Consider the following 18,857-nt stretch of genomic DNA (forward strand, 5'->3'; position numbering starts at 1 on the left):
CATCACAAGAACAAAGCACCAGGCAAATACTTTGCTCTACCTGCTGAACCAGTTGTCTAGATTCTTGAGGACATGCTCAGTGTCCCCACACCTACATTCACAGGCCCAAAACTAACATTATCTAATTGAGTTACATGCCACCTTTGCACAGTTCCTCATTGATTCTTGTCTAGCACTGATATTGTCATTGATTGTTTGTTACCATGAGACAAATTTGGGATGTGGGAAAAAAAGGGGCATAACAACAGTAGCCTAAAGTCTTGACTGGTGCAGAGAAGGATATTAATGATCAACCATTCACTATCAAAACAAAAAATAAGAGATATCAAATAGCACTAGCAGGACACCAGTTCAAAAACTGAATTTCCTGAGGCATAAACTACAGGAGCAAAGGAGACCCCCACGAGGAAGAACCAAACAACTTTTTGTTCTCTCTCCTCTAGAAATCCACTTTGTCTACTCTTCAGTACACGATGTCACTTTGTCCTTTACATCCTGTGCCACCTAAGTTAAAATATGTCTATTTGCAAGCAGATTCTTAAACTTCTACATCTGCAAGAAAATCCTACCATCTCAAAGTTCAAGGTTTTCATAACTACAAGGGAGATCAAAAAGAAATGGTACTAAGCAGTACTCTGTCAAAAAAATATTCTAGAATAACTTTCAGAGAACTCACAAGTTAACTTCTACAATGAAGTTGTCACAATAAAAATCTGATATCAGCACTGTAATAATTTGGAATCCATCAGTCAAAATTCAGAGTATCTTAACTCCATCCTTATAACATGGGCACAGGTGAGCATGATACAGCAGCCTAATGGTAAGAATCTCCACTTAAAGCTTGAAACGTTTCCCAGTATGAATTAAAAAAACAAAATAAACTCCCAACTTGTTTCACAGTCAGTTTTGTTACCAAGTGAGAGGGCAGAAGTGACATTTATCTTGACTACACTATATTAATACTAATTATGAGATGTTCACAAGTCAAACTAAGCCAAAAATACTAATACATTCTTTTTAAATATTTCAGAGTAATAAATCAAGTTTGACAGTACTCAGCACGGAAGTGGCAGGAAGTTCATTTGTGCCAGATACTCTCCTCCAGTCGTAAGACAAAAGTGGGGATCCTTCTTGTGATGCACATTTCAAGGTAACATCTTTTCCAATCTCCTGTGATCCTTCAATGGAACATTTAGTTCTTGCTGGTTTTACTAATAAACAAAATATCATTGAATTAGTAACAGTCACAATCAAAATGCTTGGTACCTGTGTGCTAAAGATAAAGCTTGTGACACAAACCATTTTTATGCATGGAAAGATTTTCTATGAAATATGAACGAAGCACAGAATTTTTAAAAGTGTTCATTATTCTGAATATTATTGCCTTCTTCTCCCAGAACAGAATTATGTCCACCCTTCCCAATGCCTCAATAACAAGTGCATCATCGTCACAGATTCAATATGACTTTACTCAGCAGAAGTTTTCATTTTAGACATCGAAGATAGAACGGAATAAGCACATACAAAATGTCACTGAAAACTCAAGAAAATAAATTATCTTACCAAGTACAGTCAACTGTATTTTTCTGCTTTGAACTCCAGGAGCTTTCTTTACTTTGCACTGGTACGTGCCAGTGTCTTCTGCCTTTAAATTCTGGATATCCAGTGAAGCATCACCATTTTTGGGATCATTCTGAGTAAATGCCATCCTCCCAGTCTGAGCACCATAATAATGATTATAAATCCTGTCGACAGCATACATAATTATCTATTAAAAAAAAAAATATGGTTCAGAAATCCACTTGGCATGCAAACATTTAAAATAATTTGGTCTCTTCAGTTTCTTGACAGGTTCTTTCCATAGTTTTAATCCCAGAAGTATGACATATCCAAATACCTCCATCTTCAAAATATCACCACACATCTGCCCAAGTATCAATACGTCAGTATTGACTTTTAACTGAAAAAAAACAAAACCCTGTTTAGAACTGCTCTAATTTCATTCTGTAAACCCTATCTACTAAAAGGAATCTATCATATTATTGTTAAGGCTTCCAATTAAAGGAAACCATTAATAACTAAAAGAGTTAATATATTTAAAATTAAATCCTCATAAACCCGTTATTAATCAGGGAGATAATGCAGGTACAAAAGCAGAGATTGCTTTCTGGAACTGAGGTGTACTTAATTTGAGAGTTCTTCATTAGAAGGCAAGCTTATAGTGAAAAAATTTCCAGACATTTCATACTTAATCTGCTATTCCAAAATTTCCACTATATTTCATTTGACTGGTGCTTCAAAGTAATTTAAGATCACAAGCATCCCAACCTGAAAAGGTAGAAGCTTAAAAAGTCAGTAACAAAACTTGCACATTGACCTACTCAAACAACTGAAATAACACTGTCCAAAAGAAAGTCTCTACTTACTATTTTTTCCTTCTTTTGATTATCTGCTGGTATCAATACCCACTCAATATCTAGTGGGCCTTCATCTTCCTCCGAGAGTTCAAAAGTACATGGCAACGTTACTCTCTCTCCTTGTGCTTTTTCAAACATTGATTGGTCAACTGAAGTTATAGTTAAGCTTCTTGTTAGACCTACAAAAATATATTTTTTTATGTTTTAAAAACAAGTCACGTGCAGCTTTCACCATAAATGTTCTGTTATATATGAGTATATATTCAAATCCATCATATACTGTTCCTGTACAGAAATCCTGCCATTAGTCAGACTTGTCACTGTTGGAGAGAACCCATGCAGATCCTGTTACCAAACACAATGCAGAGTCACGTGCTGCTTATTTGGAATCACATCCAACAGGCAGCTACATCTTTCAAGCCACACTTATTTTTTGTACAAATCAAGTCCCATACAAACCTAAACTGAACATTTTCAGCAGCAGGTTTTCATGTTTTTAGATAATCACCTTACCACTACTCCCTCAGTGTAAAATGAAAGTTTGGAACAGCCATGAAGTCTGCCAGGATAGACAGAATTTTTGTGAAGTCCTGGCTTAGATCAAGTGAATTTACTCTATCCTGAGTTATAAGGGCTCCTTTACCTACAGAGAGCAGACAAATGAATCCTTTCCAAAAATCTCAATGAGTTTTTTACATTTGTTTGTCCTTTCTGCTTGTCTTACTCCTCTAAAAGGGCTGTGTAATCCTTATCTGCGTGCCTCTAGGCAAAACATGTTTCCAAACAACAAATTTCCCTCAATTCTGCCTTGAAAAAGAATCCATATAGTGACACAGAGCTACTCAAAAGGCCTGAAGCAACATTCCCCTCTTTCACAACAAACTCATTTGTTAGAGATAGAAGGGCTTCCCTTCTACCAAGTGTAGGACTTGCACATCACAGTCAGGAAGTGGAAAGTGTGCCTTGAGCTTGGTATGGAAACAGGTTTGGCACTGGAATATCCACTGTTTTGTCCCCTTTGCTGGGAACCAAGCTCAGATTTTCAGTCATGTTATGTGTGCACATTGCCAGACAGTCACAGAGATGTGACCACAGCCACAAGAGATTCAAGGCCACAAGGAGAGTGGAGAGTGTAAAGAAGATGGAGTGCCTTGGTGAATCTGTAAAATAACAGCTTCAGATGAAAAAAAGTTTAAAATCATTATAAACAGTGCACTTGTGCTCTCACTTGCATTTCTCCATATAGTAGAGAAGCTGTAGTGCATTTCTGCAGTAGATAATAGAATCTGCAGAGTTGGAAGGGACAGGACAGCTACCCTACCTCACTAAAATTCTGCTCTCTGTCAAGTCTTTGGATTCTCTTCCTGAAACCAAAACAACAGGATCTTTAACAGCTATTAAAAAAAATCCCTTCGAAAGAGAAATCACCTGATATACTGAATTCCAGACAACAGCCTGCAAAAAAAGACCTTCACAATTGTTAATTACAAACACAGAGTTACAAATTAGATAGGATTATTTTGTTTCCTACCATTCATGGTATTACTTTGCATGATATTACCTTCAGACAGGGTAATATCACACACACACACAAAAACCCCCCACAAAACAGAACACAAAAAACCCTCACCAACTTGAGGTAGGAAAGAGATTTAGGTGCAATGTCTCTTACCAACTGATGTACACCTTTTCAAAGATAGCTCTAACAAGGTTTGTAGCACTCCTCTTTTGACCACAGTAAACAGATCTGAGCAACTAATTCTCTGCTACTAGCTGAATTAATACTGTTTCCTAAATGATAATGATGTCTGTGAATACATGCCACGAATGTTATCCCCACTTAAAGGATCTTTTCAGACTTCCAAGTGTAAAACTAGCCACTCTAAACCTCTTAAAAAGGTCATTTTACAGTGAATACATTACAGTGTAATCCTTAAGTTTGATCAGCTTTGCATAAACAAAGACAATACTACTAGCCATCATCTCTGTAAATGCGTAGATTCACATTTCCATAAAGCACAGTAGCAAATAATGCCAATTCATCATCTGTTTTTCAGCAACTTCCATATTCTTCTGTTCCCTTTTCCTCCACGGCCTCATTAGGGAACTGTAATACAATATTCTCAAGTTCATCTCCAAATTGCATTTCTGCTTTTTCAATTTTACTATATTGAAGAAACGAGATGGGATGTCAAGTACAGTTTAGGGACATGATGATGAAATACATTATGTTGTTACTTCCTTCAAAGCCTCAAATCTGTAACCCAGGAAATTAAAAGCTTTCTGAAGTAAATCAGAGCTCCTGCTCTGTGACAGCACCTCCACTTTCCCATCTGAAGTTCCATAACAAAGGATCACAGCACACACATCTCCTTCCTGCTCCCCACAAGGGGACCTGCTGAGGATTTCACAAACTGTTCAGTTATTCAGGTAAGAGCAACACAATGACATTTGCCTCTTCACAGTGGATTGGGAATAACGGAATTCATACTCTGGAGATGCTATGACACATCCCTACTACCAAAAAGTATAAAACCTCTGATTTTTAGTTGCTAACCTGCTGAAACACAACACAGCCAAAACAAACCGGACAGATGAGTATTCACATGTTGATTTTTTTGACTACTTTTCTAAACAAATCGGACTCCTGCAATCGATGTTTTATTTCTCTCCCTCTTCCACCGTCACTTGTTCATCTCTTTGACAATTTCAAACAAATACAAAAGCAGAAATAACAGTCCTGTGCAACCAGAAGCCCCTACAGTTATTCATTGGTTCTGACATAGCTAAGAAGCATTAAATTCTTCAACTATCTCTTGCCTATTCATTGCCAGACAACTCCATGTGAGTATAATTTCAAAGTGGATGCTACACAAACTGTTTCTTGTTCAGGTGGCACAACACTGAGAAAGGGACGCTGAGAACGGGGAAGAAAAATTACGTTAAACGCTGGAAGTACTAAATTTCAGAGACACACTCCTAGGAAACTAGACTGCCTATCACACGGTAGCTTGCTTAAAGTGCTTTAAAAGCCAGAAATAGCAAACATTTCAGCCTCAGTTTCTGCTATGGCACTCATTTCTCTGATCCGAAACACAAAAATCAACATAGTAACCATGTGACAAATAAAAGCAGGACCCAACAGCCTGAAGTGCCTTGCCCAACATTTATACAACATACAAGATTTCTACAAAACATTTTAAAAATGTTTGAATTTTTGAATCTTTTGAAGTCTGAGTAGTATTTTCATACACACTCACTGCATGCAAACATGTCAGTGAAAGCTAAAGCACACAAACCTCGGGATAGCACTCAAAAACCATTCCTGCATGTGAAGCTTGCAGTACACATTAGCTGTTATGAGAGGTACTCAAACATTAGTCTGAGCCTTCTAATTCTCAGAGATTTTTCATAAATCTAAATTCCTTTCTTACTGCACATCTCCCAACACCTCATTTTTAATATACTAATGCTCCACAGTCTCTTTCTTACAGTAAGGACTCAAGCATATAAAGCTTTTTTACACTTTTTCTTTAGGTCAACACTGGCATGCAGAAGCAGCAAGCATCTCAATTAAGGGACGTGCCAAAGCTAGCTGGGTTTGAACTGAGCATTAGCAACACAAGGGAGTGGCAGATAATACTAGTTGGAGATTCCCTTCTGCAGGGAAGACACACACATCTGCTGCCAGATATGCTGGTGAAGGAGGTTTGGCCAGATTCGACATGTCAGATATTGTCAAGGGTCCTCCAACCCTTATTATCATCACCACTACTGCCTTCCCCTCCCCCTTTTCCTTTTTGTTCTTTTTCCCCCTAACTATTACCTGCTCACACAGGCACCCATCACGCTATTAACAAAGGAGACCTGGAGCAAATCAAGAGTGACTAGAAAACTCCAGGGGCAAATAAGGACATGGGACCACAAGTGACATTTGCTCTCCTTGCTCTTTTCATGTGAGAAGTAAAAGGCTTGTAGAGCCACATCCTTCAAGTTAAGGACTTGCTGCAGGATTGGCACTGCAAGCAGGGGTTTAATTTTTATGGCCACAAGTGCCTCTGAGAAATGAGGGCTGCCAAGTTGAGATGGGGTCCACTTGACAACGGGGGTTATGAACAACCTCATCAAATTTGGTGACAAGCCCGGTAAATGAGAGATCCACCAAGGAACAGTAATTGAAGCTTGCAGTTAAGGGAGGGAATAGAGATTGAGACATATTAAATACATAGGTCAGGTTGCTGGGAGGAAGAAAGACCTGGGTGATGAGGATAAAGCATGTTGAAAGGGGAACCACCTAAAGCACCTGTACACAGAACTACGACACCAGAGTAAATAAGACATGTGGGATAGCTTGCATGACTGGAGCTTTGTCACAGAGGTGTACAAGCTTTTCTACAAAGCCAGGAAGGAAAGCACAGCAAGTGAACTGCCCTCTACCTGAAAGAGCAGCTGGAACACAGAAAGTTGTTCTACAGGATGGACAACAGGCTGGCTAAGAGCTTGTGGGTCAGGATTAAAGGAGAGAACCATATCGACAACATCACACTCTTTGTTACAAATCACCTGACTGGGGTAAAAAAGCTGATGAAGTGTATTTCAGCAATTCCATGAAGTCTCTAAAAACCACAGAGACTGGTTATTGTGGGACACTAATCTCCCTGACATCTACTGGAAGGGCAACACAGCAGGATACAAACAATCCAGGAGACTTCATTTTGGAGGAAATAAAGAGTACTAAATGAGTCAATCCCCATTTGATACTTTCTTGAAATTGCTTTCAAGGAAAAAAAGGAAGAACTTGCTGGGGATGGGACCAACAGAAATCTTGACTGTAGTGACCACAAAATAGTGAAGTTTAAAATCCTGAGAGGAGAGAGGAAGGCAAATCCAGCACCAACCCTGCACTTCAGAAGGGCAGGCCAACTCGTTCAGTAACTGGAATTCTGTGGGATCCACTTCTGAAAAGCAGAAGAGCTCAAAAAAGCTGGGAGGTATTTAAGGACAACTGCTTCTCTTGTGGTTACAAGAGAAGTACATCCCAGCACTCAGGGAAACAATCAATCAGATCAATCAGCAGCTTGGGCTGAGGAAGATGCATGATTACTAAGGGACAAATACACAAATATTGCCCAGGCATGCAGCGCCCCTGCCAGGGAAGTCAAAACACAACCAAAACTGAAAGCAGCATCAGACTTCAGTGCCACATGAAAACCTTCTGCTATTACATGAGCAGTGAAGAAAGAAAAAGAAAAATAGGACAGGTGATGGCTGACACAGAGAAGACCAAAGTACTCATTGCTGAGGCTGTTTGGAGTTGGAATTCTGTAATTGCATTAAAGATCCATATGAAGCAAATGCACACAGCGAAAAGACATTTTCTCCAAATTTTCCAAAGCTTCACCTCCTTCCGTTTCCACTCAAATCAGGGAGATTCGATTTCTTTTCACTTCCCTAGAATGTTCCTCAAAACATGAGTGGATCAACTGTGGCATTCATCTGCCAGTATGTGACAGACATTTTATCAAGCTGTATTTGCTTTGGTTAGCACAGTTTCGTGAATAAAATTTCAGACCTTTTTCATACTTGTTTTAATGCACTAGAAAGATGAGGGTTTCTCAAGTAACTTATCTCACTTATTCAAAGATGCTTAGCATTAAAATATCCAATTTCTAATTGTAGCAAATAAATCACAGCAAACTTTACACTCAGAAGCATTCAACAGATTCCCAAAAAAACAGCTGAAAGTCAACACAGAAGTACACTGGATCCAAATGCAAGTGTACTGTTCTCCAAGTATTTTGCAAGAAGAAAATGTGCCATATCCAGTTGGGGCAAACAAAAGAATGAACCTTTGCATCTGGGTGAGAAGAGACAAGCACCCTTCTTTGATGAAGAATAATGAGTAATATCCCCCATAAAAGTTTATATCAGAAGAAGGTAGGAGGTCAATACACAATTTGGATTCTAAACACTCAGATTTGAGTTTCTTAATGTGGAATAAAATACTCTTTCTCTAGGAATCTGACCCAAAGACTATTGTAAACTATATCTGTAAGACTGGGCAGGTTCTTCAGATGATTTCTGAAGGGGTGGAAATCAGTATACTATCCTTAGAAAAACTCTTTCTTTCTGAATATCTGAACTTACTTTTAAATACCACTCGAGTGGAACGGGGCTTAGCAAACAATGTTATTATCAAGTATAATGTAGGGAAAATGAAGTATTTGACAGAATTTGATGGAAGCTGTTTTCTAGTACAAAAGAATCTTCAAAAGAGAAAGCAGACTTTACTACCCTTAAAAAAATTACAAGGGGGCAAAGCTTTCTCCATTCCAATACAGACACAAGCAGAGCTGTGATACAGACTAACAAATAACCAAAAGCAGATTTTTATTATATGAATTTAGTATTTTAGTACGCATTTAGTATTTTCTTATTTAACTGGGATACACCAAAATTCTGGATTGCTGGCTTACAGAAATCTAAGTGTACATCTAAATTTGGTGTGAATGTTTCTGGCACCAGATAAGGCCATGTCACAAAAGTGTTATATAACCCAACAGACAGAGTCCCTCCCTAAATGGGTAACAGGAGTGTTTCTACAGAGCATAAGAGTTGAGTTCAGAGATGCTGTCATACTTAAAGTCATACGTGACCCATCTGCAACGGCATCTGGAAAGTACTTTATTAGCAGACTCTCCAAAAAGTCACTAGCCAACACATGTTCACAAACAAGAAAGGAGTGGCTGTAAATACAGCTTTTCTTCACAGAATGAGGCCCTAAGCAGCAAGTGATGATCACAACCAGAAATGCATATTAGTGCTTATACAAATACAAGCTATAAAGTTCACTTAAGAGACACTTCAGCTTAGACTTTTCTTTCAAATACAGATAACAGATGTACCTGTGATCAAATCTTTTCACTGGGCAGACTTCAGCCTCAAAAACTACCTCCCCACCATTCCCATTTTACTTCCGAATACGCTTCTTACCCACAGTTAATCTCCTACATTTTCCAGCTAGCTGCAATGATTTTATAAAGCGAAGCTCCCCAACTCTCTCCCTTCCTACCTTCACTCAGAAGCTCTACATCTTATTTGGAACCCGCACTTCTGAAATAAGGCCCCTTGGGACTGAGTGAGCCAACTTAAATCTACACCCTTAGCAAGCTGGGTGTACACACAGAGGTAGGTACACACTCTGAGTGCTGTGCTGAGGGAGACTTCCCGGTGTGTCTTGGCAGGATCCAACACAAACAAAAGTCTCTTCTGTGGCTGCAATTCCCACAAGCTGCCACCACCTCACAATCACCTCCTGCTTCCTCACAACACAGCGTCCCCAGTTGCCAAAGGGAGCCTCTGCAAGGCAGGGTGCTGCTAGTCAAGTAACTGGATTAAAAGTTGCCTTCACAAAAGAATAAAGGGAAAAGAGTATTTGACATTACTGATTTTAAGTGATTTTTGCAGCACCCGGGAGCTGAGTCACATCAGCACAGCCAAGATAGCCACAAGCTGCAGTTAACTCATGCTGTTTCACCAGTTTATCACAAGTGAGTGCACCACAAACCAAATCCCAGATTTAGCAGGGAGACCCCCAGTCCCCTAAAGGCCAAGAGAGTATTAAAAAAAGAAGCCTATCTTCAGATTTGGGTAACCACAGTTTCCACATCTTAACTCCAACAGGAAAAGGGAAGACCCAGTACAGCCATAGGTTTCAGAAGCCTGGGTCCAAGACATTATGAAGCTTTGCTGCCTCTGAGTCTCCACACATCATAAACCCTACAACTTCTGGCAATCAAGCATCACCGTATCACAAAACATCCCAAAAACACTGTGTCCCTGGTCCTGATGAGGTCTAACACAGTTTAGGGCAGAGTGAGCCCTGTTTCAGTTTCTGTAGAAATTGTATAAGACTTTGGAAATTCAGGCTGGGCAGTTTGTGGGTACCAAGAAGAGAAGAGAAATGAGTGAATTTCAGTTTTTCAAGCAGCTCTCATTGTACTTATTTTCTCAACTTCGCTGTTTTTCCATGGGACACATGACATGGAATAATACAAAGAACAGCCCCTAAAGAGTCTTCTTTAACTTAACAATCATTAGAGGAATTATGTTAATAAAAGAAGAACAGAAATTTAATAGAAGGATAAAAAAAAAACCCTACAGTTGTCTTCAGTTTAAAAAGCAAATCCAATAGATTTGGGGACTTTTGATGTGAGAATGAAAAGTAAAAATGTTTCAGGACAGATTTCAAAATACATATTAGCCCAATACACATCCTATGTCAAAGAACAATTAACTTTCACGGTAACATCACCCGAGGCAAAAACAAGCAAGAGATCAGGGACAGGAACAAGTAAGCAATTGGTAATGAACTAACAAAAGCTAGATAATCATGCAGCAGTAAATAAAACAAGAAAACGTCGCACAGCATTACTGCACCTACACCTATATAACCAAAGAGGCTTGATTTTAGTACATTACAATTTAAGAACTCTGCAAAGAATTCAGATTTTTAGGGTATTCCAGTGCTGATAAAGGCAAATCACAAAGTTTTTTCTAACAATAGAAGTACTGTCCTGTTAATATCAAGTGTTAAACAGTTACTGTTTAACAGGCTCCACAGATCACATTTTTTCCATGCTTGACACTCTAAATGTTATCATACAATGCAACAGTACAATTTTCATAGATAAGCACAGTTCACTCTAAGTAAAAAAACAAAAACAAAACCCCAAAGTAAACAAACAAAAACAAATCAAAAATTAACAAACAATCAAAGAAAAACAACCCAAAAAAACCCAAAGAAAAACAACCCAAAACAAACCAAAGAAAAACAACCCAAAACATCTTAGCAAAACCAAACCTACCTCAACCTAACATTTTCAGGGATAATGACAGTAATATACTACATATTCCTCTACTTAAACCTCAAAAAGGCCCAATACAAAACAGAGAGAAGATAAAAACTTGTGTCTCTATACTATCCTAAGTCCACTAGGCAAAAAACTGGCTAATCCTCGAAGATAGAGATTTAATATTCAGATGAAAGATGTTCACATCTGCATTTCAGACCTTCCAGGACAGTGCTCTCTCAACTGTTGTCACAAATCATAGTGAAACTCTCCTCCTACGCAGAACACATACAGTTTATGGAGCCAGAGAAAGTAAAGACAACCCAGGAATAAAAGCACTCGCCTAGGAAAGACGAGATTTGGCTCCAATCCTTGCTCCAACAGTGTTTCCTCCTTCCTAGTCCATTTAGTCCCAGACTAAATAAAAACAGACCAGGAAACTAAATCCACAAGAAATTTCTATAGAAAAGAGCTAGTTTTATATGGACAGTTTGTAGAAGCAAGATTTTAAATCCCTTTCTTGCACATTTTATCTCAGCTACCTCACCAGTAGCTTAAGGAAGCTGAACAACCAAACTCCCAGAACTCTGTTTCAGTTTTTAGGACACTTTTTCCACAGATGGTGCAGCTAAAAGGCTTATGTGCATGGAAGAAGGTTCTGGGATAAACTACAGAGAGAAGGCTGATGACACAGCAGGGGTACTTAAAGCAAAATACAAACAAAAAAAAAAACCCCAAACAAAAAACCTCTACTCCCAGAACAAGCCTTGTAAAGTTCTACCACCTGGATAGTGAACTCTGCTGCTGGGTCCCAAAACAGTGGGCTTATATTTCCAAACTTCACTTCCGTACGTTTACTTGAATTCACAAATCCTCTGTTAAATCACACGAGAAAAAAAATACTAAAACAACAGTAAATAGGCTAAGCACACTTCTTCAAAGACAGAAAAAAAAAATTCTTTCAGTCTGGATGCCTTCAAACAGCATTAAATTAATAACTACCTCCAATTCATGTTGTGTTGCATATCCATGCCCCAGTTTATAAGGTACTGTACAATTAAGCCAGAAGCTACTCAACCTCACAATTTAATAAAAAAATTCTTAACTTTAAGACTCATAAACAGAACTACCAATAAACCCAACCCTGAACGTACTCAGCACGAGCTTCATTTCATTCTCAACCACAGGTCACCAAGATCAGCTGGAGTAGTCATGCAACTAAGAAAACCTAAAAATCACAGGCTAAAGCTTTAATTATTTTTTATTATTTCCCCACAACTTTCATTTTTTCCCCGACACCCCCCTTGTTTCAGATTCTAACATCCCTTTCTTTTTACAACTGTCCTTGTGCTCCCTACTTGTTCAGCACATTCTTGACGCTTTTTGGTTGCTAAACCCAAAGCCACCAGCCTGTATCCTAGCAACTGCTGCCTGATGACCTTCCTCGAGTGGTACGTGCTTATCAAGTGGAGAGAGGGGGCATTCGGATCTCCTTACTGAAGGAAAGGATAAGCTTTCGGAGGGCAACTGAAAGGGGGAGGGGATATTGTAACAAACTGGGATTAAGATTGGTTTAAAGCACGTGAGTACTGTTTAGTGCAGTATCTACAGAAGATCACGATGAGTTCCCAAGTTTTGATGCTTGGTCACATTTAAATGATCCAGCATGGCCCTAATTCAACCTGTAGTGTTAAGAAAATATCAATTAGCATAGGACTTGCTGAGGTCCTGCCTTCTCATCCTCAGGTTTGATTCATCACCTCCCTTTATGCCAGTCTAACGCTTTATGAAAAAAGGTAGAAAGCCAGAACAAAGAGCTGACTCCCCTAAAACCGACTCTGCAGAGCAAGTTTGGCTTTTTCTCTCCTGCTGGGGTTCCCCAAACACAGGTCCCCTGAACACGAGGTAAGTGGGACAGGAGCACAAAGCCAGAGAGGGAAGGGCTGTGAGGCTGCCTGAGCCTCGACCCAGGTTTGCTTACCCTGCCAGGGAGAGCCATTTCCCACTTCACCAACTCCAGCCACGCTGCGACCAGCTCTGAGCAAGCAGTGCTGTGCAGTCACGAAGTGGTGTGAGTCAGTGAAATCACCCAGCAGGAAAACAACATTATTAAAAAATGAGTTTTATTTGGTATCAGCTGAATGGACTCAGGCAGCAGCCGCATAAGGCTGCCCTGACACAGGGAGGGAAGAAGGAACCCAACAACCGCCTCGGCAGACACACAAAGTTACACCAGATGTAACTGCACCAGATCTGTAAGGGGGCCAGGTGGAATGTGAAACTGTACCTCACGACTGCACTTCAGAGCCATTAAGAAACCACCTAGAAATAGTATTATGAAGTGTAACACGAAATGAAGGCCAACGGCTACAAAGACTTTCCAGTAAAAAAGAGAGCAAAAAAAGAAAAATATCAGAATCCAAATCTGGACACAACTTACATAAAACCATGTCTCTCCTCTACCAAGTCTACCTCAACTGCACAGGCTGTTTTTGCTTTTAGTTCTGCAAGTCACTTTCCCATTACAAACCGATATTGAAAGCTTATACAGTCACTAAGCAATCAAGTCACATGATTTGATCTTTTTCCTGCCAATTTGATGCCATGTAAAAGGGAACTGAATGAAGCAGATCACTTGCAGTGTGAATGTGTTGTGCACATCTGTCAGTCAGTGCATCAGGGAGCTCAGTACAATCAAACACTTAACTGAGCAGCAATATTATTTTCACTTGAGTAAAGGGGTTTTGGCTTTTCCGAGCTACTGAACAAGCAATGCTTTTTTCCTAGCACATGCAATTTTGCATTGAGATTGACAACTATTTCATTCAGTAGTACAGGGTTGGGTTTTCTTTTTTTTTTTTTAATTTTAGGTTGTTTTCTTGTTGCTGGATTGTTTTGGTTTTTTTTAAATAAAGAGGTCAGGCATCACAATGACAGGAAAAAGTATTTGCCTACCCCCTTTTGCTTCCCTCCCTGCCCCACTCCCACCATGCAAGAAACAGACAGAAAGGAGTAAGCTCAAAGAATTTGGATATCCACCCTAAATAGCCAAAATTTAAAAATTTAGGGAGATTTTAAAATATATACACACACATTAATTTTACATGCCTTTAAAACAACTGAGATGAAATACTCCTTGTAGCTTATACTGTTAATGCATCTAAAACAAAGAACTGAAGATGCAGGATAAGTGAATACACGAAACTTCAATTCCCTATGCAAACTAACTCCGCAGAAGTCCGAATAGCTGTGAATTTATTGAATTCCCATCCTTCCCTTCAACACACAAAACAGTTCTTATTGATAAATCATTTGTCAGCATACTAGGCACAGGCTTTAGCTATAGGGCATGAAAAATACATTATTAAAAAATGTAGCAGCAAGTGGAGCTGCAAAATTTATGACCATCAAGTACCTCAGATGTTTCATAACAGTAGCTAAAGGATATCACAGCACCAGTGAATGGTTACAGCATACAACCAGTAAAGCTCCAAATCTTGCCTCTATCACATGCACCAGTAAGTAGGTGACATAGGGGAAAAAAACCCAAATCAATAGTAAAAATATACTCCACCCTGTGTTTGAGGTTCCAGTTGACACTCCTTTGTTATAATTCAGACTTGATCTCACTGAGCTGGATCAGGAAAAGGAACAGGTAGAAAACTGACCTCAACAAAATTTAGTCTTCTTCTGACTTTGCAACTCCTTGAACTGGCTCACTATGGAGCCAGGTACAACTTCAAATGGAGTGCAGAAATAATCTTTGAGGTCACATCTCGCCATTTGACTGATTGCCTGATTTAGTGATATAGTCTGATCCCCAACTAAGCCCCCCTCCCAACCCTGGTCAAGACTTTACACAGACATTTTTCTCCTACGGGAAAATACTGATCAAACACAATGGGGTTTTTCCTCCTAATGCTCTTCTGCCATCCTTCCTGCTCTGTACCAGGACAAGTTGATGGAAAAAACTCTTTCTTGTTTCAAGTCATGCAATCCAACCAGTTAAAAAATTAAAGTTTTCAGCAACTGAGACCCATATTCCACACGCTCACACCATCAAGGCAGTTGTGCAGTAAAGGAAAGGACCAGCAAGGATGCAGGGCCTGCTCTGTTCCAGCTGCTACTGAAACAGGTTTCTTTCTGCAGAACTGTGGCCTGACTGCCACTCAATCCCATGGCAACAGGCTGAAGTGGTTCTTCTTTCAGTCATCTCCCGAAAGATGCAAATGAGTAAAAAAAAGGAATCCCCTAAAAAGAAAAAAAAAAAAGGAAAAAAAAAGGAAGAGCAACTAAATTGATTTAAGGGGGAGAACACATTCTTACAAGCTGGTGAGCCACACAATTGTCCTGATTTATAATCACGAATTGTTAGGGTTGGAAGGGACCTCTGGAGATCCTCTAGTCCAACCCTCCTACCAAGGCAGGGTCATCTATAATGCTTCACACAGCATTTAAAAGCTCCATGAAATCAACCAGAAGTTGCATCAAGAGCTAAAAGAATCCCTGTCATTAAAAGCTTATGAATGCATGCAAGCAACAAATTATTAAATGTTAGTATGTTGAAACAATACTGGCCCCAAAACCAAGTTCCCCAGTTTGTAGAAATCTCTGCAGGCATTGTGGCAAATGGGTTTTGAAACTCCCCAATACTGAGGCAGATTCAAAGATATTCAGAATTAATTTCTTGAAGCATGAACGGAATCAGTAGCAAAGCATACGTGTGCTCATATGAAAATGTATTTCTTGTAAGGCAGCAATAGAAGCTAAACCAGACATTTAGGAGTGGGAGTTTCATCTCTCTGTTAAGTGGACTTGGCTGTGGATGAGGCTGTGACAAGAAGTGAGGACAGAGAGGCAGCCAAAGTTTGATGCAACACAGGGGAAGGTAGCACGGGGAGGGTGGGCAGTCAGAGGGGACCAAAGTGACGAGCTATAATAATCTCTAACAGCAGCATTCTGGATGCATAAAATACCTTCTGATAAACACACATTAATCAGGGTAATTCAAATGTCACGGCCGATGTCCACAGCAGTTGACTAACAATTGATTAAGTAATTTCTAGTTAAAGTTTTTCATCCTTCTTAAAACACTAAGATCTGGAAAACCTTGGGAAGAAGTCCTGAACTTCAGGTAACTTTTTTTATCAACGGACACTTTGGAAGAACTCACAACTTGTTGTAACTACTGTCCAACAGATGAAGCATACCAAGTTTAGCAATTAAGGGACTAGGATAGGAATGATCATTAAACTCCTGTGGTAGTCAAATTTCTCCTAATTTAAGCTTCTGTAAGATCCTGTTGCATGCATAAAAACATGAATAGGCTTAAGTTCCTTATTATACTTATTTGACAAAGTGTATTAGCCACCAAATACTAACTTCCCATGCCTGAATTACGTTCTACCCCTGCATGCATGTTATTGGAACTACTTTTGCAACCTTAATAATAGGGCAAAACCCACAAACTTCTCCTGAAGCTTACCAGAACTTCAATTCTATTTAAAAGCTTACTATTCTATTAGTAAAGCATCACATATTGCAGAATTTCAATTGCCATTGTAAATAAAAAAACCAAAATGCACAAAAACCCACAGAACTCACTACAAGGCAGCAATAAAAGATATTCCTACAGACTAAAGAAATTCCTGCCTAGTTATTTATCTTAAAACTCTACTCAAATTCTTAACTGGGGCATTTAGATGCCCAGCATTACTCTTTTGTAAAACATACCTTCTGAAGGTTAAAGTGATCACCATGTATGTAATCACTTCTTTTATACCTATACAAAGATAGATGCTAATCTGGCTATGTTAATATTTCAGCAACTGAAAATTTGTGTTCTGACGTTACACATTTTTACAAGTTTAACAACTGTAGGTCACTACCTTATTTGTTAAATTGGGATGACAAGTCTGGCACCCATATTTATTTTTGATCTTACAAAACCCTACACAAATTTGAAACCTGCACCAAACGGAATGAGATTATTTCCCCATCTTTATAACCAGGAAGATGGAACCACACCACAGGATGTCACACTCAACATGCAGAGCTGGGTGAAAGAGGAAATGAGGAGTGATGGCCATTTGTCTTCCCAAGTCACCTCTGTCTGAGATGGAGCCCTGCTCCCCTGGGGATGGCTGAACACCTGCCTGGCCATGGAAGTGCTGAATGAATTCCTTATTTTGCTTTGTTTGCATGCATGGATTTTGCTTTCCCCATTAAACTGTCTTCATCTCTACCCACAAGTTCTCTCACTTTTACCCTTCCGATTCTCTGTCCCATCCCAGCACAAGGGGAGGCAGTGACCACTTGGGTTGTCCTTAGTTTCCTGCTGAAGTTAAACCACAAAAGCCACAAATCCAGTAAAGATTTCAGCACCTAGACAATTCTTCACTGCCAACAGCTTACACCTAACTGCACAAAAAATAGCTTCCTCTAACTGTGGTCCATATGGAGAATGGCAACTTACTGACATCCGTTCCCTCAGCAAAGGAAGTCACATCTATCTGGCACACAGACCCAGAAATATTAACCCAGTCTGACTGGAAACAACACAAGCAAGCCTAGAGGACGTATCATCTCCTATGATTTACGTATTATTCAATCATTTCCTTCAGAGGACTGTGTCTTTTAGGGTAGAGTCATCCAAATAACTGTACAAAAGATGTATCTGTGTTTTGACAAGTTGTCCAATTTCACACTGAGGTCTGAAGACACCTGTATCCTTCAGTAAGACTATATCGTAAAATTTTGTTCCAGCTTGATGTTTCCTCATATATTAATTATTCCTAGTCTTTTAGTATCACAGCCTTTGCTTTCCTAGCAGTGATCCAGCTCAACCACAGTACCTATGGTTCTAGTCACAACAGGCTTTTTTCAAAGCTTTTGTTACGTGAAGTGTTTCAATATAAATGTTGATTACTAACCCTATCAACTGAATACTGGTAACTTATAGCTCTTACCAAGCATCTATCTTGTTTTTAACTCTGCTTAGGGAAACAGAGTTAATGCGGAACTACCTCAGGGGATCAGAGTTCACCATTCCATTATAGATACAGAATTTTGATCCCATGACTAATTTCCCAAAACAGTGGTGACATCAACACGGTAACATTAACATTTCAACAGGAAATAAAAACTGGCCTTCTGACACCACTGATACACATGTTACTGTGAACCTGAACCTCGCCATAGGTGTTTTGTCACCTTTTGCAGCTTCACACAAGTTTGGGTCAACTTTAATGGAAACTTCCTTTTTTTTACCGATATGTTTAGGAAACAGTGACATGGCACCCAAATTCGTTACAGGAACCTAATAACATGTAATATTTGAGATGAAAAACATTAACCTACATTTTAGTAGCCCTGGCACGCTCGGTTTGGTTTGTGTGTTTTTTGGGTTTCACTGGTTGCTTTTTTTTGTTGTTTGTTGGAGAGTAGCTACTCCTTTGTTTTCTTTTCCCACGAAAACCAAACGAGCTTAGCTCCATCCAATTCAACTCCTTTCCTCTCGCAATCAGATTCTCTCTGGTTTCCTCCACACGGTTCAACGGCGGCCATCGGGCTCTGGACGACTGGATTC

The 18,857-nt window shown here is 39.4% G+C and overlaps 1 protein-coding gene across 1 annotated transcript in view; it reads right to left on the reverse strand.

The window, feature by feature from the left end:
* CXADR (CXADR Ig-like cell adhesion molecule) overlaps window positions 1-18,857 on the reverse strand; it is a 63,236-nt gene that overhangs the window by 15,039 nt on the left and 29,340 nt on the right. Inside the window, exons 4-6 of the mRNA XM_029961435.1 lie at window positions 2,427-2,596; window positions 1,564-1,768; window positions 1,056-1,211 (exon numbers count right to left, since the gene is read on the reverse strand). Coding sequence (XP_029817295.1) covers window positions 1,056-1,211; window positions 1,564-1,768; window positions 2,427-2,596 — 531 coding nt within the window. The remainder of the gene's footprint in view (window positions 1-1,055; window positions 1,212-1,563; window positions 1,769-2,426; window positions 2,597-18,857) is intronic.

This window comes from Manacus vitellinus, unplaced genomic scaffold (genome assembly GCF_001715985.3).
Source record: "Manacus vitellinus isolate BGI_N305 unplaced genomic scaffold, ASM171598v3 scaffold_34_pilon, whole genome shotgun sequence".
Lineage (NCBI taxonomy): Eukaryota > Metazoa > Chordata > Aves > Passeriformes > Pipridae > Manacus > Manacus vitellinus.